This window comes from Montipora capricornis, chromosome 4, assembly GCF_036669925.1.
Source record: "Montipora capricornis isolate CH-2021 chromosome 4, ASM3666992v2, whole genome shotgun sequence".
Classification (NCBI taxonomy): Eukaryota; Metazoa; Cnidaria; class Anthozoa; order Scleractinia; family Acroporidae; genus Montipora; species Montipora capricornis.
The window spans coordinates 15,936,903-15,961,412 of record NC_090886.1 but is presented as its reverse complement, the minus strand read 5'-3'; the positions used below and the strand labels follow the sequence as shown (position 1 = coordinate 15,961,412).

The following is a 24,510-nucleotide window of genomic DNA, read 5'->3' as shown; positions in this document are numbered from 1 at the left end:
CCACGCCAAGAACGCAAGTCTATTAATTATAATATATAAATAAAATTTGGTGTATAGGAAATCATATACCGAAAAAGCACGGAACGTCTATCCTTCATGATGAAGAACAATAAGTGGTGCAGATGGAAACAAATGCCAGAAAGACACAATCTATCGTTCATGATGAACTGAGAATAACTATGCGGTGCTTACGGACTCAAATGCCAAGAAGTCACAGTCTTTCCTTGAAGATGAAGAATTATGCGGTGCAGAAGAAATGAAATCGTGGGAAATCACAGTTTACACTTGAATGATGAAAAACCAATATTCGATGTAGAAGAAATCAAATAGGGAAAAGGTACAGTCTTTACTCAATGATGAAAACCAATTACGAGGTGCAGAAAAAAATCAAATGCCGGGAAGCTAGGCAAAGTCTATCATTGACGATAATGAACAGTTTTGCAATGCTGACCAAACGAAATTACAAGAGGGCACAGTCTATCCTCGACGGTGAATAACAGTTCTGCGATGCAGACGGAACCTAATTGCGAGAAGGCAGAGTCTTTCCTAGCGACAAGAAACAATTATGCGGTGCTAAGATATCATGCACATGTTAGGAAAGCACAGTCTACAGATAATGATGAAGAATAGTTATGCGGTGCAGTAGAAATGAAATGCCGGGAAGTCATGATCATGGTCTACGAATCCTTGACGATGAAAAATATTTATGGTGTGGTGCAGATATCATGTCCCGGGAAAGCACACCCTATAGAAAAAAGATCTTTACGGTCAATCGCCGGGATACCTGTCACTTTCCTTTTCTGCATACCGACTCCTCTTCATATTCAGATGAGGATCCATGTAGCCTTTGTTATGGCTTTTCATGTCTAAAAATACAACCGTAGATTACTACATTATTATAACTACATAATTATTACTCGCCAACTTGGATTTACTATCTATGCAGCCAAACTCTAGGCCCAAAAGCCACAATCGCCAAAAGTCACAATCGCTGCAAAGGCTTGAAAAGATAAAAGACAACTGTTCACAGAAATCACCGCAAAAGCTTTGCTAAACCCGTAAAAACAAAAATTCCTTTTTCAAGTCCAACCCCACACTTATAAATCTTACATAACCGAGGGGCAATCGCTGTGGAAGCTTTACAGGATAAAAGACAACTGTTCACAGCAAAAGCCATAACTGGCAATCACCGCAAAAGCTTTGCCAAACCTGTAAAGACAATTTCAGCAAAAGTCCTTTTTTTAGTCCAACTCCACACATCTTACATAACCGGGAAGCAATTGCTGCGAAAGCTTTACAGGATAAAAGACAACTGTTCACAGCAAAAGCCATAACTGGCAATCACCGCAAAAGCTTTGCTAAACCTGTAAAGACAATTTCAGCAAAAGTCCTTTTTTTTAGTCCAACTCCACACATCTTACATAACCGGGAAGCAATTGCTGCGAAAGCTTTACAGGATAAAAGACAACTGTTCACAGCAAAAGCCATAACTGGCAATCACCGCAAAAGCTTTGCTAAACCTGTAAAGACAATTTCAGCAAAAGTCCTTTTTTAAGTCCAACTCCACCACTTAAATCTTACATAACCGGAAAGCAATCGCTGCGAAAGCTCAAACAAATAAGATAAGTAATTTTATTTCTGTTTCATTTTATTTTATTTTTATTGCATCTTGCCTGACACATATTTTCAACTTAGTTATTTTCACTGGTATCCTCCAAAGGACTGGAAGAGTTCTGGAGTAACTCCAGTTTTCAAAGGACCCAGCAGCAAATTACAGGCTTATCTCTGTACTTTCTGTAATAGCTAAACTTTTTGAAAAAGCCATTTTCAGTCAGGTATATAAACACGAGTCAGAGAATTGAAGCTACTTTCGAAATATCAGTCTGGCTTTAGACCCATTAGGGGCACCCAACGATAATATAGTTCAAAACCACTTAAACATAGCATTGTTAAACGTATTTTAGTATTTAATCCGTAGATATAAGCATATTTTTATCCCCTAAAAATTTTTCATCTGTTCGGATTTCCTAGCTGAAAGGCTAGTGATCCGAAAGTTATAGGGATCAAAACTTACCTTTTCGAAAATTTAAGCCAGAAAAAAAGGCTCCCGAAAATTCTAGGTGACCTTTTTAGGGTAAAAATCTGTTAAAAATGGGCAATTATACCATTTTTCAGATGTTCGAAACTCCTAGGAGAGGCAGGCAAGCAAGAAATTTTACAGCAAATGTTCCGAAAATATTAGATCTCAAATCCTCTTCCGAACAGATATTTTCCGAAAATTGACGTTGGGTGCCCCTGAGCAATGCACTCTACCCTTACGACTCTGATTGACATGAAAGACAATTGGTATCTTATTAACATCGACGATGGCTTAACAAATGCCATTCTTTTTATTGATTTAAACAGTCATTTGATGTTATGAGTATTGACCATGAGATCGTTCTGTCAAAATTAGAGCTGTATGGGTTTAAAGGTGCAGGTCTTAATTTTTTTCGACGACGAGACTTGTGACCTCTCAGATAGAACTCAGGTTACAGTTATAAATAACGTAAATTCTTAAACTACTTACGTTGTGGGGTCCCTCAAGGCTCTATCCTTGGCCCTCTGCTATTCCTATTATACATTAATGACCTCGACCTAAAACTTCCTATCAGATGTGAGAATGTATGCCGCGATGCCTCTTATCTCACTCCAAAAACTCCGAAGAGTTGTTTTCATCCCTCACTCACGATCTAAGCAATCTGAAAAAATGGCCAAACTCTAACCGTCTAAGTCTTTAGGTAATGTCCTCAAGACCAAGCGTCTGTTGACAGGGACAAGACATAAAATCTCTCTGCTCCCAAGTGAACCTCACATCTGCCTTGATGGGCATTCAGTTATTGGAAGAGTCAGTACGTACAAATGTCTAGGCATTCAGGGAGACGAAACACTCTCGTGGGAGGCTCATATCTCTGAAGTCGTCTGTAAAGTTGCTGAAGTACTTGCCGCCCAGAGGAGGCTAAAACCGATATGTCCCCAAATTACCCTAATGATGATTTATAAGTCACTAATTCTACCACATATTGATTATTGCAGCGCTGTGTGGGCCTGCATCATTAATGGTTGAGCCAAAAACTAGAGAAATTACAAATTAGGGCAGCACGCGTAATAACAGGATCTGATTGGGAGGTCAGATCTACACAGATTCATTGTGCCCTCAAATGGAAAAGCATCGCTGACAGACGTGAAAGCGATATTTCAAATCTTTAATATTCAAATACAGTAACTACAATAACCTTGTACCCAAATACCTGCGTCTTAAAAAGTCGCCAGCGTACATGATACCATTCACACACATAATCTTCAGGGCGCCCAACATAACCTGTTTATTCCGCAGCCAAATGCTGAGGCCCTCAAATAGAGTTTCCGTTATAGGGGCGCAGTAAATTAAAGCCTGGTTTCCATATGATCTGCAACGGTCTGCGATCGGTCTGGGACACAATCGCCGATAGGTCTGTGCCAAGTCGCAACGCCTGTCTGATATGATCTGTGTCCTATCGGCGACACACTATTGTTCTCCTTGAAACACGTTCAATCAGACTTGAAGTAAGTGCGCGCCTTTTTCTCCTCACTTCGCTGAGGATTAGGGGTACGCTTATCGGCGATCTCTTCTTTTTTATATGGAAACATTTATCTGCGGTGTTTACAATCATCTGCGATACGACCGACGCAGACAGCTTCCGATCGTCGCAGACCGTTGCAGATCATGTAGAAACCAGGCTTAACATAGACCAGTGTCTCAGCTGACGCTAAGCAGGTCTCACTACTTTAAATAGTTTTATTGTGCTATTGCAAATTAGAGATTAATTTTATAGTACTTAATATAAGATATTTCAACGATGCTTGTAATTTTTAAGTTTACGATTTTGGATACTCCTGGCATTATATTTGTTAGTATTAATGCACACAGCTGTTGAGAGGACCACTTTTTAGTGAAAAGGGTCCCACGGTTAAATAAAGTTTTGTTGCTGTTGTATTTTCATCCCGAATACCGGCAATCTGGACTTGAGAGGAGGCCATCCTTTGGAATCTCCTAGGAGCATTCAGAGAGGGTGCGTATAGTTCACATGAACGGATATTTCCGGGTTACTTAGACTTTCTTCAAGAACCTATACCGTCGTCGGCAATTTCCTATTTGGGAGCCGAAGACAGAATTTCTCTAATCATGTCATCCAACGCGGTATCTGCTATACTGCTATACTGTACTTGTAATCAGTTTCCTGGTTGTTATGGCAGTACAGCCGGCTTTTCAGCGCAACAAGAGTCTTAAGGCGTTTATCAGTTGCTCATTGTCATAACTGAGAGTGAGAGTCACCTGGTGAAGACGTGTTTCGATGACTGGATGCGTTGATATGTTACTAGCTTGTAAATGTTTCTTTGTACTGCCCTACTCTACTCTTCTCAACAAGGAACCTAGCTTGGTCATCATCGCGGGGTGCATTGTGGACAAAGACAAGATCAGTTTTCGAAGAACTTTTCTGCGTTCGGAATGAAGAGATTCGCGGCCACCAGATGTTGTGTATTGTACGGCTGGTTCTCAGACTCCCTCTTCCTTTTTGAAATGCTCGGCACCAGGCTTTCTTGATTTATAAAAACGTTAACGTTAACTTGACATGAATTTTTTTATAAAAAATGAAAAAGTAGGCTTGATATAGGCATAGTTGCATTGGTAAGGGAAAGCTGTTTTGACGTGAATATCTGGGAACTTGATATGAGTATAAAAATACTTGATGTATAGATATATCGTTTGACATAAATCATATGTCAATTTGATATGAATATGACAAACTTGATTTATAAATGTATAGTTGACACATGGAATTGGCAATCTTGATATTTTGTCAAATTCGGACAAGCATACCGGTAGATAAGTCACTATCTAACAGTTTCAGTCTGTGCAATAATTTCAGTATCTCCTCCTGTAACAATGAATATGCACATCCTAGGCACATCTAAGTAAGGGTGTGTACAAAAACCTTGGAGAACGTTTATAACGTAAGGTAAAGTCTTCTTACAATCCAAGGGGCCCATTAGGCCGGAGCTTATCCCGGTTTCTGTAGCATGAAGCGACTAGGAGTATTTCTACTCCTCCTCTGCAAATTGTCAGGCTATAAAAATATAAAGTAAAATTTGTTTTAGCATCATTCACAAATAAGTTGGCTGTTAGCGGCATTAACCTTTACGTAAGGCTGCTATGTGTTTCAAAGCTGGCATTACTTACAGCTACATAGTTATCCAGACTCATTTTAAAACAAGTTAAAGTGCTTTATCACCATTTTTTTTTGGTAGTTAATGGAAAGCAGTTTGGGATGGTTCGGGATGGAAAGTCCACTAGTCGAGATATTTTTTGTGGTGTACCTCAAGGTTCAGCTAGTTAACTGATGAGCAGCAGCCTTTTCAATTAATTTGGAAGTAAACAGTAGATTCGAAACCGGTCGAAAATTACTAAAAACCTCAAAGTCAGGATTCACCTTCTTCAATAAAGGGATGAAAAGCGCTTCCTTGTGAACATCCGCAACAGTTCCTGTCTCCAACGAAAGATTGATCATTTTAGTAATCTCAGACAGAAGGTCAGGAAGGCAGAATTTTAGCACACACCCAGCCTAAATGTTTCACTTTTTCAAGCGACACCTCTTTAAAGCTGACCAATTGAAAAGGGTAGTGGAATGAGTATGAGAGGAAAGGCATCAGCATCACTAGAGAGGTTATTACGGATATTTTGTTATTAAAGAAATCTGCGAATCTCTCGGCTCAATCCACATCAGAAGAAGGAGGATAGCTCGGTTCAGCTCTCTTGTGCAGTAATTTATCCACAGTTTGGAAACAGTTTTTACAGTTTCAGACATTTTTTTCAAGGCTTAAAACGCATTAAAAAGCGTATTTTCGGATTCCTGTGCTGTTTTGACCGAGCGACGAAGTCCTGGGCTGACTACATAGGAGGACTAACTCACTTCGCATTCATGCGCTATACTACTGACACAGTAAATGACAGTATAAGTTTTGTTTTTTATTAAATGATCATGTATGAAACTCCGTCCACAAACATTTCAGCAACATTTCACTGCCAACAAAGCTACAACTTACTCCTTCTACGTCACAGGTCCCAGTCCTCCTTCGCGCTTGATCAAATCTGGGTTGCCAGACTTAAATGTCCCAAAAATCGATAACGACGAGGAATCCTTGAATACTTTTTGAACAATTTTATCGACGTACCAAAAGGTGAAAAAAGGGTGATAGGCACTTTAAGACGTGTTGTTAAATTAACGGTTTCTTTTGTTCCCTCGCCTAGGTACCAGTGAAGGTATAACTAGACTATAAAGTGCTACTAATTTGTGTATTTTCTAAAGAATATGCCTATTCAAGCTTTCATTACTGGTGAATTCAGCTTTAATGTAAGGGATTCTCATGTCCACAAATGATAGAAGTCTTCAGAGCTCTTTAGAAGTAAAGATAGGTTCTTGGAAAAGCTTCTAATAGCATCTGATGTCAATAACAGTTCTGGGCCGAGTTCTCTGTTCTAGACCTTTTACTTTTCTTGATTTATATTAATGATATTTATAATTCTTCGGAGAAGCTTTCTTTTTATTTATTTGCTGATGATACAAGCCTTCTGTATGCTGACAAGGATTTGAAGTCACTAGAAAGTGTTGTGATCATTGAATTGCAGAAAGTCTGTAACTGGTTAAATGCAAAGAAGCTGACCGTAAATGCAAAAAAATCGAATTTTGTCCGGCATTTTTAGACCATCACGAAAGAAGCTTAATTATCAGATTAATATTTAACAACTATTCACCGAAGTGGAGGTGGCTAGTGGTGGATATTTACCGAGCCGCGACACTGAGGTAAATAGTTGTTTTAGTATACACCGTGAAACAGTGAGATAATATAGCGCAAAAAGTGATTTGAACTCATTTATTTCTGCAAAGATTACAATATTTTTGAGCGCAAAGCCCGCGAAAGTTGCTCGTAGGTGAATAATTTATTTAACAACTAACAAATGGAAGTGGCTAGCGGTGGATATTTACCGTGCCGCGAAGCGGCGAGGTAAATATCCAACGCTAGCCACCGACACTGAGGTGAATAGTTGTTTTAGTATATACTAAAACAGTGAGATAATATACACTGTTTTAGTATATACTAAAAGGATACATAACAATGCCTCAAATAGTGATATTTCTCTTGAATGTAAAGATTATGTAAAGTTCCTGGGAATGCTCATCGATAAAAACTTGACCTGGAATATCATACCGATTATTATATTGCCTCTAAAATTAGCAGAGTTATTAGAATTATTGCACAATTCAGCTCCGTATCTTTAATCAAAATTTACCGTTCTCTGATTTTTCCATATACTTACTATGGAATTGCTGCCTGGGGCCAAGCTGCACAGGTTTATTTGAGGAAGATATTTATCTTACAAGTGAAGGCTGATTGAACATAGAATCGCATCAGCAACAGCTAAATTCCACGAGCTCCAAAAAATACCCACTAACGCTCGAATATCAGCGAGGACACGGGGTCGATATATGACTGGTTTTGTACGATCAAGATTATGCTACAACATAGCAACTTGGAATAATCCAGATCATTTTGTGGAGAAGTTGGACGTTGTATGGCACAGAATGTTGAGAAAAGTTGTGAAAAATGGATTTAAACGAAAACCAGACTCTAAAGCATTCATCTACTCAAACAAAGACCTACAATGTACTGCGTATTACCGAGTGTCAATCTATTGAAATTTTTGCTGAAAAACAGCAGGTCAAATGGCTAGCACATTGTGTCAGAATGGAAAATGATGCACTTCAAAAATTCTCTCTCTTTATGACTACAACGAAGAAAAACTACAAATCACTATGGTCAAGAATCGAGTCAAGATTGGGAATGGACCGGCAACAGTTTTGGAAATTAGCCCGAGATAAACCGAGCTTCAATCGCTATATCAACTCTAGATACGGCAGCTTCGAGGATGAATCATCCACATGAAGTACAAAAACGAGCTCTTCGGCTAATGTTCTTTGCTGGTAATAGATCTCATGCTATTCTTTCGTTTGTCTCCGCTGTTTTACCCCTCAATGTGCTTTATTTTGAAACAGTAAGGTTCTCTTATGCACGACATATCTACTAATTCTGCGCCTCAGAATATCTGTGATCTTTTCACCTGTTCATCCGACCGGCCTTCATTCATATAACACTAGATTTTCTGATGTTGGTAACTTACATGTTCATGTTCATGTTCATCGAGACTGAGTATTCTCCTTAATTCGCTTTCCATTTTCGGAGCTAAGCTATGATGTTGCCTGAAGCCTAACTTGCGCAAGCTTCGGAAAAACCTTTTAAAAACAAAATTCACCAATTTTTACTTGCGGTGCTTGGTGATGACGATGATTATGTTGATGTTAGGGTTAGCTAGCTATCATTATTACTTCCTTATCTTTCATGTTTTCTTATATTCTTATAGGTTCTTGCTCAATCTATCTATGTAAATGCTAGTTATCTGTGAATGTATGTGTACAGGGTGTTTCAAAAAAGTTGCATTTCGTCTCAAAAATTTAATGTAAATTTTAGGCAAATTGAAATTGACTCAGTTAGTAAATTTATCTAAATAATTGTTCAAAGGAATTTCAATTCTAAGATTTGAATACATGACAATACTTTTGAATTTTCGCTCCCAATGTACACGCGCGTGTGCTTTGTCCCGCCCTATTTTCCCCGCACATTGTCTGTTTTCGAATTTATTGCCTTTGTTTTGGATTTTCTCTGCTTTTTCATGGAAATCACAGTCATTGTTAGGCTGTCACTGTTTGTGCTAGAGCTCAGGCAGCTATTTTACGGTCATCTGGCCATTCAGTATACCTGCCAACTCTCACGCCTTAGACGTGAGTCTCACGCCTGCGGGTTGAAAACTTCGATCTCACGCCGGCTCACGCATGCGGGCCAATTTCTCACGCCTGACTGAAAAATGTGAGTTGTTGCCGTCTTGCTTGACACAATTTCCAAAAATATGTTAACTCAGACCCATTCTCTATTGTCGAATTTCCCATAATACACTTTGTTTGCCCCCCAAATTTTGCATAAACCAATGTTTTCAAATGCTCTTGGAACGAAAATTATGTTTAAAATAAATAAATGACAATACCTTCCTCGCGATCTCTGATTTTTGAAGTGAAAAGCACTGGGAGCGAGCTCGCGTTTATTAACCCTTTATACGTCTTCGAAATACTTCGGACGTCTTCGGAAGACTTCGGACGTCTTCGGAAATCTTCGTACGTTTTCGGAAATCTTCGGAAATGTTCGTGTCGTCTTCAAAAATCCCAGCACTCCCAGGATAAAAATCTCAGAAAAAGTTGGCAAATATACATTCAGTCAAAGAAATAGCCAAATTGTTTAAAAGACCGAATGATGGGTGAACAAGTGGTCAAAAAGAAATTCCTTTGAGATTAAACCAAGGAGTGGACGGCCGTCTGTTTTGACAAACTATGCGAGAAATGTAATCACCAAAGCTAAGTATAAGTGTAATAATTCAACAAGAAAGATTGCCTAAAAATTTCAACATCAAAATACCAAGGTTTTGAGGGGTGGAAAGCCTTAGAGCGAAGGAAGATACCGCTATTAAGTGAGAGGCAAAGAAGACCTTGTTTGAAATTTGCCAGGAAATGCTCCAAGCTCACGGCAGAGAATTGGGAGAACTTCTAATTTCCAAATGAGTGTCTTAAGTATCTAGTTCATTGCCCGAATCCAGAAAACCACATCGTATGGGGCTCTCAGGAGTGCCGGAGTTTGAGCGTGACTGGTGCCGGAGAAGTGTGATTTTTTCGGCGAGATGTGAGGTAAGCTAGAAATTACTTTCCAGTCTTTCCTTTAGTTAGGTACGTGTGACAACCCGGGAATTTGAGAAGTCGCTTAAATCGCATTCAGTCAGGCAAATAACCACACAAAAAGCGAGAAATTCACCACGACAATAAAGTGCGGCCTTTTTATTGAGAATTTTTGCGGGTTTGTTATCGAGATTCCCATACAGATCCTTATATTTTTTACTCTCCGAGACTGGTCAGCCTGTGGTGTAAACAGAAGATGCAACCGCATCGAAAAACGATGTGGTTACAAATGAAACTGCGTTCGTGTAAACACTGCCTCAGTCTGCGGTTCAAAAATTCTGATCTCGTGATAACATTTTTGTGGCTCTGCGGTTTCGAAAATACCGATCTCGTGAAAACATTTCCTGTTGCTCTACCCAAAGAGAAAAGCTCGAAACGGTGTTGACGGCGAGTAAAACCGGCCGAAGCTATTACGGGTAACCCAGGAAAAGTCTTGTCCGAGGAAATAAGAAGCAGGTGAAAACTTTTCTTCACGTTGTTTTCTTTCGAAATCACAGAGGCACAAAAGTGCTATCACGTGATCAGATTTTGTTAACCGCAGACTGAAATAAATGCCCTTGTCGCCCTTGTCCAAGGACGTCTGAGATCGATAGTATGCAGCTATTTTATAGGCTTGTTTTGTTTTCCCAACATGAATTATTAATGAATTTTATAAGGTACTGTTATCATTCAGAGGTATTGATATCGTCATAATTACAGATATAATAATATCAGAAACCCATAAGGGTTGAAACGTGTAACGCGCGTTCACAGCTTCCGAATATTCAGTGCGAACTGATTGGTTGAATGTTTCAGTGCTAAGTACCATATTTGGAAACCCCTCGCTCTTGTTGTTCCAAATATGGTACTTAGCAAATTGAATATTCAGAAGCTTGTTTCCCAGCACACAAGGGGCCGTTATACGTTTCAACCCTTATGGGTTTCTGATATTATATCATACCATAATATAAGTGCATCCTGTTCATGCGTGAATTCATGTGGCTGTTGGTGTCATAAATTAAAATTTCATTTTAAAAGATCGGTAAAAAAATGGCTTCAAAATACGAAGACAGTGAAACTACCTTCGACTTTCTTCAGTAAAGGTAATCACTTTTTTCGATGCTTTTAAAATGAATAAAAACTGAGACGTCTCGGATTTGGCGGATAGTTATTATCTGTATAGGAAAACAGAACATGGTATATGACCGCGAGGGATACGATTTTTTTCTTCTTGCGCTGATGTATCTCTCACTCGTTTTCTGCACTGACCGTCGTGAGATGTACTATCAGCACTCTTAGGACACTTTCCATTTGACAGAACTGATCGGCCAGACCAGGCATTTGGAAGGACTAACTGTACAACGCCTTTAAATCAACACACTTAGAGGATGATATATACTCCTCCAGAAGAATGCGAGGGATTATCATGCAAGTGTTCCTTTTAGTTGTTGCATTTTCTTTGCAAACTTATGTGTCTGGCCGGGTAGTTCTAACAAAGGGAAAGCGCCTTAAGATAAAGGCAAGTTCGTATTCCCGGAAGTCGTGAGGTATAATACTCTATTTATTAATGCTTCTAAGGTTCCGGCTTTATGGAGCGAAGAGAAATAATCATTTTTTGAAATAGTTTTTTTGTGACATGCGGAATAAAGTCAAGGAAAGTGGGTTCCACTTCAAGAGCTTGTTTCTTCACGCATATTCAATAATTATTTTTTTATCAAATATTGTTTGAGAGACGGATATCAAGCCACAAAAGCACTAGTGGAGGTCCCTTGTTTATTTCCTTTTGAACAGGGACAAATATAAATCAATTAGCAGTGAGGTCATTAGCCAAATTGAATGATGCCAAGCTCGTGGATTTTTAGGACTCTGTACGTAGGTTGGGTGATTTCCGGAATTAATTGTAGGTTGTGAGCTAATCAAATTTAAGAAAGGAAGTTCGTGCGCATGTTCTGAGATTTGTCAAAATTAATGAATAGCTAAGAAATAACTGAAAAGTCGGCTTATAACTGAGAAATATGTAGAAATTTATGTGTTGGCTGAGACTCCAATACCCTCAAACAGACTCTCGTAATGTCTTACCGTAAATAATTGATGATACCCATCATTTACTACTCATTTTCATTTTTTTGCTTCTGACACAAGATCATCTTTCGGCTATAAAATGAGCAGATGAGAACGCTTTTCTCCTTTTGACATGGCCTGAGATAAGCAGAAAGATACTTCTTCAGTAGGGAAAATAACATCATTGTTCTCTGATTCTTTCGGTTTGAAGGCCAAACGTTTAAAGATTGTACATCACTTTATAACGTCCACCGAATGAATGAATGAGGATTAAACGCAAATGCTGGCTGGAATTTATAATTGTTTTTAAAACTAGTTTAAAGCTTTTGTAGTACTACAAGTTTTACTTTTACATGCCGCGGTTATTGCCACAATCTGAAACACTTGAACTAAACATGTAAAAACGTTTAAAACATCTTAAACATAACTCAGAATGAGCTCTAACGAGAATCTCATAATCCGTTGAAATGACTTATTGTTCCATCATTTCCTGGAGTGACTCATAGGAGTTGGTGTGCCGTTATGTTGATTTGTATTCACAGCTTCGGTAGCCTCAAGCTCAACTGAAGAAGGTCAGGAATGTCGATTGGTTGTTGACGATGGTATTTATTCCCGGAGATGCACCCTGTGTTTGCCCAGCGTGTTGGGAAGATATGTAACCTTGGATCGTATGTATGGAACCCTGTATGAAGTGGAAGTTTACTCTGCTCAAAGAGGTATAATATTTACGATACAACAAGCTTGTAGTTTCACTAATTTACTTATTTTTTTCCCTTCTGTCTTTCTTGATTACAATGTAACTTGGCAAGTTATGCGAAATCGTTTTTCTCGTAATGCTCACAAAAGTTCAAGAGATACTAGGGTAATCCTGGCTGACACGATTAATGTACAGACTAATTCAGGAAATCAAGTTTTTTAGACGACAGTGTATCATAAAGCTTCGATTAGACAATCGTTTTAATTGAATTTAATTGCTTGCATCATGAACTTCATCTGCATCATATTCGACCAGACCTAAATTACCGTCGTTTGTGTAAAATTATGGTGGTTTGTGGTAGTTCTTTAGCATCTCGGAGCACGAAGACTAAGAGTGCGTTCGATTGAATAGAAGTTAGAAATGCTTCGTTTTTACGACATTCACATTAAAATTGTCAAAGACCTGCTAAAACGCTATTTTAAACATATCTTTATTTTCCTTGTTGCTTCAAAACGCCAGACATACCGTTTTAAATCATCACTACACGTATTCTTATTCCAGAATACGGTCAATCGAACGCACCCTAAGTTAAGGAGGCTGCTAATTGGGTTTTTATCTCAGAGCACTCGCGTTTAAGCCATACACTTGAACTGGTCACGCCAGCTCATGAATCCAAAAGTGTTGGTTCGCTTTTTTTTTCAGCTTTTGTGGTGTATACTAAAACAATAGAGTACTAAAGTGTGACGTCATGCTTCCATGGCAACCAAATTTTCTGTTCTAAACAAAGTTTGCCAAGTATAGCATTACAAGCGCATTAAGCGTGGCTTTCGACTCCTTTTCAGTTTTGCGGCCTTTATTTTTACAGTTTCCCTTATTGATTGAACTGTAATTTTTTTTGGAACTTTGGATGACGTAGACGAATATTTATTCGTTTGAAAGAAGATCCTAATCGTCAACTGAGCAGACAAAGAGCCGAGGTGTTAGAGGTGAAAGATCGTGATGGTTCACTGCTTTGCTCCGGGCTGTGATCATCATTCCGAATCACATACTTGTAAATTCTATGGGTTTCCACATAAAATAAAGAAAAAGGAGGAGTACCAACGCTGGATTCGATTAATAAGGTAAGGTTAATTTATGGTTTGTCCTAGATCTTGTGTTATCAATTAAGTGGCGCTTTCGCGGCGTTTTGGTGTTTGGCTCGTGTTTTGATCTGTGATTTCTTTCAAGGACTGGTATCTCACAAAGTCTTTGGTGAAAAAGTGTTGACGGGCCTGCGCGACTCCTGCCGTTCGCAAGTGATTCTAAAATCTGTGCCTTCAAAGTTTGGCTCTGACTAAAATGTCTTTTAACGACTTTCCTTTGCGATATGATAGTATGGGTGGCTCCTTGAATACTTCTCTAAGGTGTGGTTGGTTTTGAATAAGGTGCCATTTCCCCATTAATATATTCTTGAGGTTAGGTAAAGCCGGGTGGTATTGTGTAACAAAAGGCAATATTTTCTTTTGTGTGCTGTTGTCTTTGTTTTCAAGTGACCTCTCCCTATCCGTGAAGTTAACTTCAGATAGGAATTTTTCTGAAAATTTATTTGGGTATCCTCTATTCTTTAGGCGTGTTTTGAAATTCTGCATGTTAATATTAAACGTCAAGACTGACGAATTTGTTCTTAGGAGGCGTAGCGCTTCTCCTTTTATGAATCCTTTCTTAACGCCTGGTGGATGACACGAATAAAAATCCGTGTATTGAAAGGTCTCTGTCCGTTTGTAATGTGTTTGCACATCAAGGGTTGATTCTCTTTTGAATCTCTCGCCTTTGTACACTTTTGTGTCTAAGAATGTAATTTCTGAGTCTGATATTTCAGCCGTAAATTTGATTGTATCGTGGTAGTTGTTTGCCCTTTGCACAAATTTTTCTATATTGTCTTCGGTTGTGTGCCATACACAGAAGACATCGTCAATGTATCTCTTCCAAACTAGCGGTTTAATTTTGCTCTTGCTGATAATGCCTTTTTCTATTTTTGCCATGAAAACATTAGCGAAAGCCACGGCCATTTTGGTTCCCATTGCCGTTCCGTGGGTTTGCAAATAATGTCGCCCATTGAATTGGAACGAGTTCTCTTTAAGTATCAGGCAGAGCATTTGCCTCAAGAACTTAGTAGGGATTGGTAAATGATTTTGATAGAAGTCTTCGTACGCTTTGCATACAGTAGTGATCCCTTCCTCTTGAGGAATATTTGTGTATAAGCTAGTTACGTCCATTGACGCAAGGATTGCGTTCTTTGGCAGTTTCGTTCTCTCGATGAAGTTTATAAAGTCTGTTGAATCTTTAAGATAAGATTCTTGTTGTTGTGCTATCGGCTGTATGAGGCGGTCAACGAAGCTTGAAATTCTTTCTGTAGGGCCGTCACAGCCACTACACTCACAACAGACGGCCTGCTTGAAGTAGACATTTCAGAAATGGAAATCTGCGATACAGATGAACTTAACGAGGCCGAAGAAAAGGTTCTCAGAGAACGAGATACTGATTTTTCTGAAGATGAAATCCCTTGCGCTCAAGCTCCCACGTCTAAAGATACTAGAAAGACCATGCCACACAAAGGCAAAGAAAGAAACATCAACAAAACAAGTGACAACCAAGCGAGAGGAACTAAACGACCTCGAGATGAAAACAGAAATAAGCACGGAAAGATCGAACCGAAAAAAGCCCGCCAAGACGAGGAACATGACTCCATAACGGAGAAAATAGATAAATCAAAGAACTCTATCGGACTCTTACAGGCTCATCTCGACAAGGGCACATGCCCAAAAAGCCTAAGATACAATGTAAAGGCAAACATCATGCCTGATGAAGATTTTAAGTCGGATGTAAGTTCGATTAGGAAGAGAGCGGAACATGATTTTGTGGGAGCGCTGGTGAAATTTCACCACAGGCGCGTGGAAAGGCTTACATCAAAGCTCAGAAAACTAGAACAAGCAAAAACACGAAAAAGAGAACCTAAAAAGAATGTAAAACCAGTGGCTACAGATTCAAATTGCTCAAAACAGAGCGATGTTAACAAACTAGCCGTAGAATTGAAAGCTAAGCTTAACGAGGTCGACAAGCTTCTTGTAAATCTGAGGGCACAAGCAAACAATAAAGAAGTTAAATCTTATATGTGTGCATTCTCTGCCTCCTCAGAAACGAGAAATAATGGTCAAACCAACCCAAATAAAACGTTAAAGAATCGCAAAAGGAAACAAAGAAAAAGGGAGAAAGATAAAAAGCGCTTTCAAAAAGCAACTGAGTCACGCAAACAGCATATCAAGAACCTATCAGATAAACAATTTACAGATGAACAGATAGCCTTGTTATCAAGGGGTCTAAAGTTTATTCCAACACCCGTGACAAATGAAGACTTTATAAGGCGCAACCTTTTAAGAGATTTTAACCTTTTCGCAAGACGAATGCGCCTCCAACACATCTTTCACGGGAAAGAAAACAAACAACACCCATTCTACGTTAAATCAACGTGGGAACCACCGGTCCAACAATCAGTGGCCTTAGAAACCTTCCTAAAAGAGGTAAAATTTGAACTAGCAAACATTCCTATAAAGAGGCCGAAGGATAACCTATCACCCGGTGAAAGGCGTGCATTGAAGAACCTATTACGTGACAAAACTATCATTGTTAAGAAAGCCGACAAAGGAACCACAACCGTAATAATGAGCAAAAAAGAAAAAATAACAGAAGGGCAAGTTCTGTTGAACGATCTTGACAACTACAGGCCCTTATATAAACCGATGGCTGACGAAACAGCCGATAAAATAAAAAAAATAATAACGTGTATGCTCACGGAAAGCCACATTGACGAAATGACAGCGAAGTGGCTCTCCCAAACACCAAACCCGCCGAGAATTCCAGAATTCTATACACTAACAAAGATTCACAAACCTACACTAGTAGGTAGACCTATAATATCTGGGTGTGACGGCCCTACAGAAAGAATTTCAAGCTTCGTTGACCGCCTCATACAGCCGATAGCACAACAACAAGAATCTTATCTTAAAGATTCAACAGACTTTATAAACTTCATCGAGAGAACGAAACTGCCAAAGAACGCAATCCTTGCGTCAATGGACGTAACTAGCTTATACACAAATATTCCTCAAGAGGAAGGGATCACTACTGTATGCAAAGCGTACGAAGACTTCTATCAAAATCATTTACCAATCCCTACTAAGTTCTTGAGGCAAATGCTCTGCCTGATACTTAAAGAGAACTCGTTCCAATTCAATGGGCGACATTATTTGCAAACCCACGGAACGGCAATGGGAACCAAAATGGCCGTGGCTTTCGCTAATGTTTTCATGGCAAAAATAGAAAAAGGCATTATCAGCAAGAGCAAAATTAAACCGCTAGTTTGGAAGAGATACATTGACGATGTCTTCTGTGTATGGCACACAACCGAAGACAATATAGAAAAATTTGTGCAAAGGGCAAACAACTACCACGATACAATCAAATTTACGGCTGAAATATCAGACTCAGAAATTACATTCTTAGACACAAAAGTGTACAAAGGCGAGAGATTCAAAAGAGAATCAACCCTTGATGTGCAAACACATTACAAACGGACAGAGACCTTTCAATACACGGATTTTTATTCGTGTCATCCACCAGGCGTTAAGAAAGGATTCATAAAAGGAGAAGCGCTACGCCTCCTAAGAACAAATTCGTCAGTCTTGACGTTTAATATTAACATGCAGAATTTCAAAACACGCCTAAAGAATAGAGGATACCCAAATAAATTTTCAGAAAAATTCCTATCTGAAGTTAACTTCACGGATAGGGAGAGGTCACTTGAAAACAAAGACAACAGCACACAAAAGAAAATATTGCCTTTTGTTACACAATACCACCCGGCTTCACCTAACCTCAAGACTATATTAATGGAGGAAATGGCACCTTATTCAAAACCAACCACACCTTAGAGAAGTATTCAAGGAGCCACCCATACTATCATATCGCAAAGGAAAGTCGTTAAAAGACATTTTAGTCAGAGCCAAACTTTGAAGGCACAGATTTTAGAATCACTTGCGAACGGCAGGAGTCGCGCAGGCCCGTCAACACTTTTTCACCAACGGACAGAGACCTTTCAATACACGGATTTTTATTCGTGTCATCCACCAGGCGTTAAGAAAGGATTCATAAAAGGAGAAGCGCTACGCCTCCTAAGAACAAATTCGTCAGTCTTGACGTTTAATATTAACATGCAGAATTTCAAAACACGCCTAAAGAATAGAGGATACCCAAATAAATTTTCAGAAAAATTCCTATCTGAAGTTAACTTCACGGATAGGGAGAGGTCACTTGAAAACAAAGACAACAGCACACAAAAGAAAATATTGCCTTTTGTTACACAATACCACCCGGCTTTACCTAACCTCAAGAATATATTAATGGGGAAATGGCACCTTATTCAAAACCAACCACACCTTAGAGAAGTATTCAAGGAGCCACCCATACTATCATATCGCAAAGGAAAGTCGTTAAAAGACATTTTAGTCAGAGCCAAACTTTGAAGGCACAGATTTTAGAATCACTTGCGAACGGCAGGAGTCGCGCAGGCCCGTCAACACTTTTTCACCAAAGTATTTCAAGTCTGTGCTGCCCTTGTAAATCTTCAGTTTCCACTGATAAAGGAAGGATGTGAAGGGGTAGAATTTGAGTAAGGGCGTGCATGTAGTGGGAAAATTGAGAGAGTATTATTGATTAACATGTAGCTTTGATGCTTAGGGGAATAAGACAATCAATCAACCTTGATGTATTGCTTTTGTTTTCTTTAAGCCTGAGGATCAACTTTAAATTTCAACATGGCAGATTAAGCCCATCTATTTGACCTTTATGTTTAGAAAATAAGGGGGCATTCTCTATTTTTGTAATGTGTAGAATAGTAACAAAATAATAGAACATTTGTCTGAAGTCACATATTATGCAGTAGAGCCAGCATTTTCAGCTGTAAACAATTGCAACTCTAATCTTAAATGTTTTAGGAAACACAACATCAAGAATATTTGATAATTCTCTGAATAAAAATGGTTTTGGTTTCATTACTGAGCATGGAAGGTTGCTGTACTTGTTATTGTTTCAGTATTAAACTTGTAAAATGGGAACATGGTACAAACTTCCTGCTGGATTTAAACCTTGCAATAATTCTACAAACTATAGTTCTCCCTCAACAATTTTGGGAAAGAGGTGTTTAAAGTAAAATTCCCTTAGTCTGGTAAGGTTTTCTTCCCAGGATGGATCCTTCTTGATTTCAATAATGACACACCAGTTATTTGTCCAAACAACAAAATAGCAATAATTTCGTTTGGCTAAGTACATTTGCCCTTGCACTTGGTGCCAGTAGACATGATTCCTTTTTAGCGAGTATGACCCGTCCTCTTTTTGCTCCAGACAGAATGTCTCACTTTTCAAAGCTTCCTCAATACTCGCATTTCTGAAGGTATAGGAACACTTCGCCTCTAGAACATGGTCTTCACCCACGAATCCATCAGGGGAAGCTCCAAGAACGCCTGATTCGTCAAGCCACACCCCTGTCTCAGCAACTTCAAGATGGGTTTTGGCAGTAAATGTTTTGATGGCTTCAGCCTCATTTGTGACTCCCCATGCCACAGCTTTGACACGTGAAATGTCATATTCTCCCAAGAGACGCTTAATAAGGGATGGGGTGACCCTCTTAGCATTGATGACGGAGCCAAAATTACTTGCAGTCAAACGCCCCTTCCTCACTAAATGCCAGGAGGGATTGTTTCGCTGACCGACAGTTAAAGAACTGATTTGATTTACAATTTCTTGTTCTACCTTTAATTTTCGTTTGATAAACTCAAGTTGTTCAGCAGCAGTAGATAAGGTGAGAAATTCTTCGGAAAAAATAACCTCTTCCACTGTTGAGACAGGTAGATCCCCCAGTTGTTTTGGCTCAGGGCTTAACAGCCAGCATAGGCCAGTGAACTTTCCATACGCTCGGAGCTCTGAATACAGCGCTTCTCGATCTCCTTGATTTGGTTGTCGGAGTAAGGCTGTATATCCTGGCTTTGCTGGAGGAAACATTTCAGCAATAGATTTCCGAGAATTATCAGGTGCATTCCGTTTTTTCCATGAACACTCAACATCAGTCCGACTCCAGTTATAAATTCCGTAGATGAACAGAGCTGCAGCATGGCTGCATTTATAAACTCCCCGAGGACACTCGCACTCGCTCGATTTAATCGCATTGTTTTGGTCAAGGTATATCTAAAAAGAAAATTATAATACACAAAGTTTAACAGTAGTTTTCTATAAGCTTTCTGCTCAATGTTGGCCATTTACCGCATTTCACTTACCGTCACATTATACACTTTTTTCTTCATACTAGCGTGAACTTGTCCCTTCAAAACACCTTGACTTGCACTAAAGCTTTCCACATGGTTTGATTTGAAGTGATTTTCACCTCTTGAAACGGATTTATTCTCATTTTCGAAGAAAGAAAGCAGGGACGCAATTGTCAGCACCGACATCTTGCTTCCCGTGCGTTTGTTTAGAACAGAAAATTTGGTTGCCATGGATGCGTGACGTAACTGCTTTAGTACTCTATTATTGATTTTTTCACCTTCTGTTCGGTGACTAATAGTTAAATATCACGTGTCTATAAATTTCAAAGTTGTGCTAGTGAGTATCTTTAACATTTAGAGTCGGACAATTCCTTTTTTTATTTCAACTGGATTTGCTTACTGTTTAAGTCTCTTGTCGCCGAATGAGAAGTCCACCTTTTCCACTGCAGGTCTTCCGGTTCATTATAACCAAGACGACAATTATGCTAATTCTGGATAAATAATTTAGTTGGTACTTGGCTCTGAGTTTTTGTCCATGTATAGTCAGATGCGGTAATGGCACTGCGACTGAACAACGCGGCCAAGAACTTTTATCTGGAAGTAACCACATTGGTTATTAAACTTTTGATATCATAAAGTACACAGCTGTCAAATCCACTCGTCCTGCTAAGTTTCCCCCTATTTTTTTTTAGGCTGTCAGATTCAAGCAATTAGCGGGTTCATGATTGGCAGATCTTCAGATGGTGTCTACTCAGCTTCCTCATCCAGATTTGGTTATGGACCTGAAAAGTGTCGACTGAACGGAAATGGTGCATGGTTACCAAGCACCAAAAGAAATGCTAGCGACTTCTTACAAATCAACCTTGGTTATGAGTTCTACATTTGCGCCACAGCAACTCAAGGAAACCCAACTGCTGATGAATGGACAACAAAATACAAGATATATACATCGTTGGACAACATTAACTGGACAACCTACAAAGAGAATGGGATAGAAAAGGTTTGTAATTAACTTTTTAGGGAAGATTTGCCATACTCTTTTAAACAAATTCTATGGGAAAATTCACCACCTGACGAGGGAATTCCACGTCAAATTTCACGCGAAAAACCACAGGTACCCCAAGTTAACGATGTAATTTGAGCATCACGATCAGTTAAAATAATAACCGTTTGTATGGGAATTTGCAAACGTCTTTAGGAGTCGAAAATAAAACAACATTAATCGAACAAAAATGCCTTACCTTGTCTTCTCGATACCTTATCAATGTTTTTGTGGCGTACTTTGGCCATTTCAGCGCTACTCCAGTGGGTTCTAGGTTCGCTGTTTTCTCTTCATATATTTATGTGGCAGTCAAATTGAAGCTTCAACATCCCCCCCGGGCATACCCCGGACATTTGACTCCTTTTCCTGCCCGGGGGGAGGGAATTTGATCATCTTAGTCTTCCCGGGGGCGGGGCAATTGATCACCACCCATAGGGGGTGGGGAATTTCATCACTAGCCTCGATTTCATGTTACGTTTGCACGTGGGTTGATAAATCATGGCGGACACAAACCTAGATGCATTCAAAGGTAAAGATTCCGCATTCGTAGCTAATTAGTTGAAAAGGAAATGCCTACAGAAAGATATATTTATACCTGTTACCTGTCCTCCTTATGCCTCTTGCCACGGAGGGCCCTGGTTCTCCTTGGTGTTGTCTATTAAAGCATGCTTACATACACAGCTTCAGAAGCATAATAGAAGCTACTGAAAAGTTAAAACAGTAATCTGGTGATTTTCCCGGGGGTGCGGGTAATTTTGATCACGTGAAATGGAATTATGATGAGGCAATTGAACAACTTTTTGGCCCGGGATGGGGGGGGGGAAGGGGGGAAGGGGGGAAGGGCATTTGAACGAAACTGCATTTGAACGAAAGTTTTCCAAACATTCAAATGCCCGGGGGGGGGGGGGGGGGGGGAGGGGATGTTGAAGCTTCAATTTGACTGGTAGATTATCTTCAAGGTTGGAAACTCCGATGAAGCAGTCGGAAACATAAACTGCTGTAAATTGTTCCAAAAAGCTCAATTCGACCCGAAATTCCACTGAGACCAAGGATGATAGTGCTGCCACATATTTCAATCGTCATATCAGACAAACGTTGACGAAAAGGAATTGAAAATCGCCAAAATAGGCTGATTTGGCCCTTAGCAACATGCTTGATTCGGATGTTCAGTGAAGGAAACCGTTGGAAAACACCTTACCGACTGGACCCAAGGTTCAAATTTGTTACACACAGGCTTTAGTCTCAGTGACAGGTACAACGTGAAGTCGTTCTCGGGAAAGTACTCAGCTGTCACGCACAAACGGGCGAAGCTCAGGGAAATGCTGACGCATGAAAGATGTTTCGAAAACAAAACATAAACATTCAGTTTGTTTACAGTGTATTTTTCACTGACATCGTCGGCCACCCGGTGTGTAAGAAATTTCAGCCTTGGGCCCGGTCAGTAAGGTGTTTTGCAAGGGCCGTGCACGGAACTTCGTGGCAGAGCATTGTCGACGGTCCTCGATGGAAGGGAGTCGTTAGATTAGCGAGCCAAAATTCCCGCACCGCAGCTTTTTTTGTCCGATAGAGAATGTATTAGTTACAGGAGGATTTTAACGTGCACTGGACTAAATCTGGAGGCGACCTGAGCGTTCGGAGAGAATTTACGGCTGTTTTACTTCGGCGGATATGCGAGACCGCCGCCAGCAAGTAACAAACCTTGGGGAATCATATATAATTATGAGAGAGCAACGGTAGAAATAACACTCCCTAGAATCACGCTGAAACGGCCAGAATTGCTAAGAACATACCGTAAATAAGACAAGGAGGCAAGGTAAGAAATTCTGGTGTATTTTTATTTTAATGCCCTAAATCACGATCGCGAAGGCCCCTTTTAAAAGTCGCAATTTACATGTGGCGAATCTAATGCAAATAAGAAAAAGGTATTGTTTTCACTAATTTGCATTTGATTCGGTACATGTAAATGCGGCGTTTAAAACGGGCCTAAATTTGCCACGAAAAACCATATAACATTTATGCAACGCACCAACGATTCTCCGTGAGCTTGGGGTGAGATCGTAAAAGTTTCTTTGAATTGCACAGCGTTTCGAAAGATGAAGCCAGGAATTTAGTTTACCTTTTGGCGAATGCTGCAATATTCAATGAGGGGGGTTCAAGACCTCCCGCCTCCCGTACCTTGCTCTTCCACTTCCCGTTCCTTTATCTCCCGGCTCCCGCTCTTTTTAGTCCTGCTCCCGTCCCCTATAAATTAGGAAACGCAAAACACATCTTGGTCATTTAGCTACATAATTCGTAAGTGATGACGGTCTCAATTGTTCCAACTTGCAGTTCTGAATAGACCTCTTTACAGTTGTCTACCATTCTCGTCACCAGAGTCTCGGTTCGACCCAAGGTTCTAGGAAACTCTATGTAGGAGAACATGCGCCGTAGGGTTCCCTATAGCCAAGAATTGGCTATTTAAACCTTACGGCGACTGCTCACTCCTCGTGCTGACATGAATGCACCAATTAGAGACGCTTTTGATTGTTCTTCTCGAAAACCAAAGAGAAGACACTTTGTTTCACGGTTCCCCAGAGATCTTCTCTCCCTCAGTCAAGAGAAGGGCTCTGGAGTCGAGACTGAGTTGTGTGCTTAGTTACCTGGGCCCGGTTGTTCGAAAGCCGATTAACTTAATCCAGGATTAGCGTAAACTTTTGTCTCATTTTTTCAACTTTTTGATGAAAGTTGTTTTGCTTATTTTAGTTTTTCAAGTTTGACTTCCGCTAATGTAAAGTTTTGCCGAATATCAGCATTTAACAGCATTTGAGCGTTGAGAAATAAACTCCTTGGTTAATTGTTAATCTCGGTATTAGCGTTAATCGGTTTTTGAACAACCGGGTACAGGCCTTTAAATGAAAATGAGGCTGGTGTTGACCTTGTTATGATACAGATCTCCCTCCTTTTCTCATGTTAATGATGTTTTTGTCATGCTAATTAGTAAGAATTTGCATAAGAAAAGCAGTGAGCTTTCTATCAAAACAAGGTCAACTCCAGCCTCACTTTCATTCATAGGCCAGGTAACTAAACACACAACTGTAAAATGGTCTATTGTCTCGTGTTCTGATAAATAAACGTTTCCTGGGGCGGATCCAGGTTTTTACAAAATGGGGTCCGATTAAAGGTGTGGCTGAAGGCAGCTCGCCTGTTGGGGACCCGTGGGAAATTTTGGAATTTTTAGTCCTCGGAAACGCGATTTCCGGCATTCTGAGGCAAAGTCAGCGTGTTTTAATTTCTCGTTTGTTAAAGTCAAAATTCCATATTTTTGCATTAAAATATAACAGAGCTGCGCAAAACGATATACGTCATTTGCCAACTGGGAGGTCCGTGTAGCGAAAAACTGTGACCGAGGTCTTGAAAATGCTGCATGAGGCCGCAGGCCGAGGGGAGCTTTTCCAAGGCCGAGATCACAGTTTTCGCTATATGGAC

At 39.8% G+C, this 24,510-nt stretch overlaps 2 protein-coding genes and 1 long non-coding RNA gene across 4 annotated transcripts in view; 1 reads left to right on the top strand and 2 right to left on the bottom strand.

Annotated features, from left to right (window-relative positions):
* The window catches only part of LOC138045669 (uncharacterized), a 161,291-nt gene that overhangs the window by 30,376 nt on the left and 106,405 nt on the right, over window positions 1–24,510 (bottom strand). The gene's annotated exons all lie outside the window — the stretch shown is intronic.
* LOC138045667 (angiopoietin-1 receptor-like) overlaps window positions 1–24,510 on the top strand; it is a 130,644-nt gene that overhangs the window by 44,617 nt on the left and 61,517 nt on the right. The window contains exons 3-4 of the mRNA XM_068892242.1: window positions 12,497–12,670; window positions 20,696–21,003. Coding sequence (XP_068748343.1) covers window positions 12,497–12,670; window positions 20,696–21,003 — 482 coding nt within the window. The remainder of the gene's footprint in view (window positions 1–12,496; window positions 12,671–20,695; window positions 21,004–24,510) is intronic.
* On the bottom strand, window positions 18,455–20,265 carry LOC138045668 (uncharacterized). The gene is made up of 2 exons (XM_068892243.1): window positions 20,016–20,265; window positions 18,455–19,926 (listed from the first exon to the last, which is right to left on the bottom strand). The coding sequence occupies exons 1-2, from the start codon at window positions 20,232–20,234 to the stop codon at window positions 18,850–18,852; spliced, it is 1,296 nt and encodes a 431-aa protein (XP_068748344.1). The 5' UTR covers window positions 20,235–20,265; the 3' UTR covers window positions 18,455–18,849.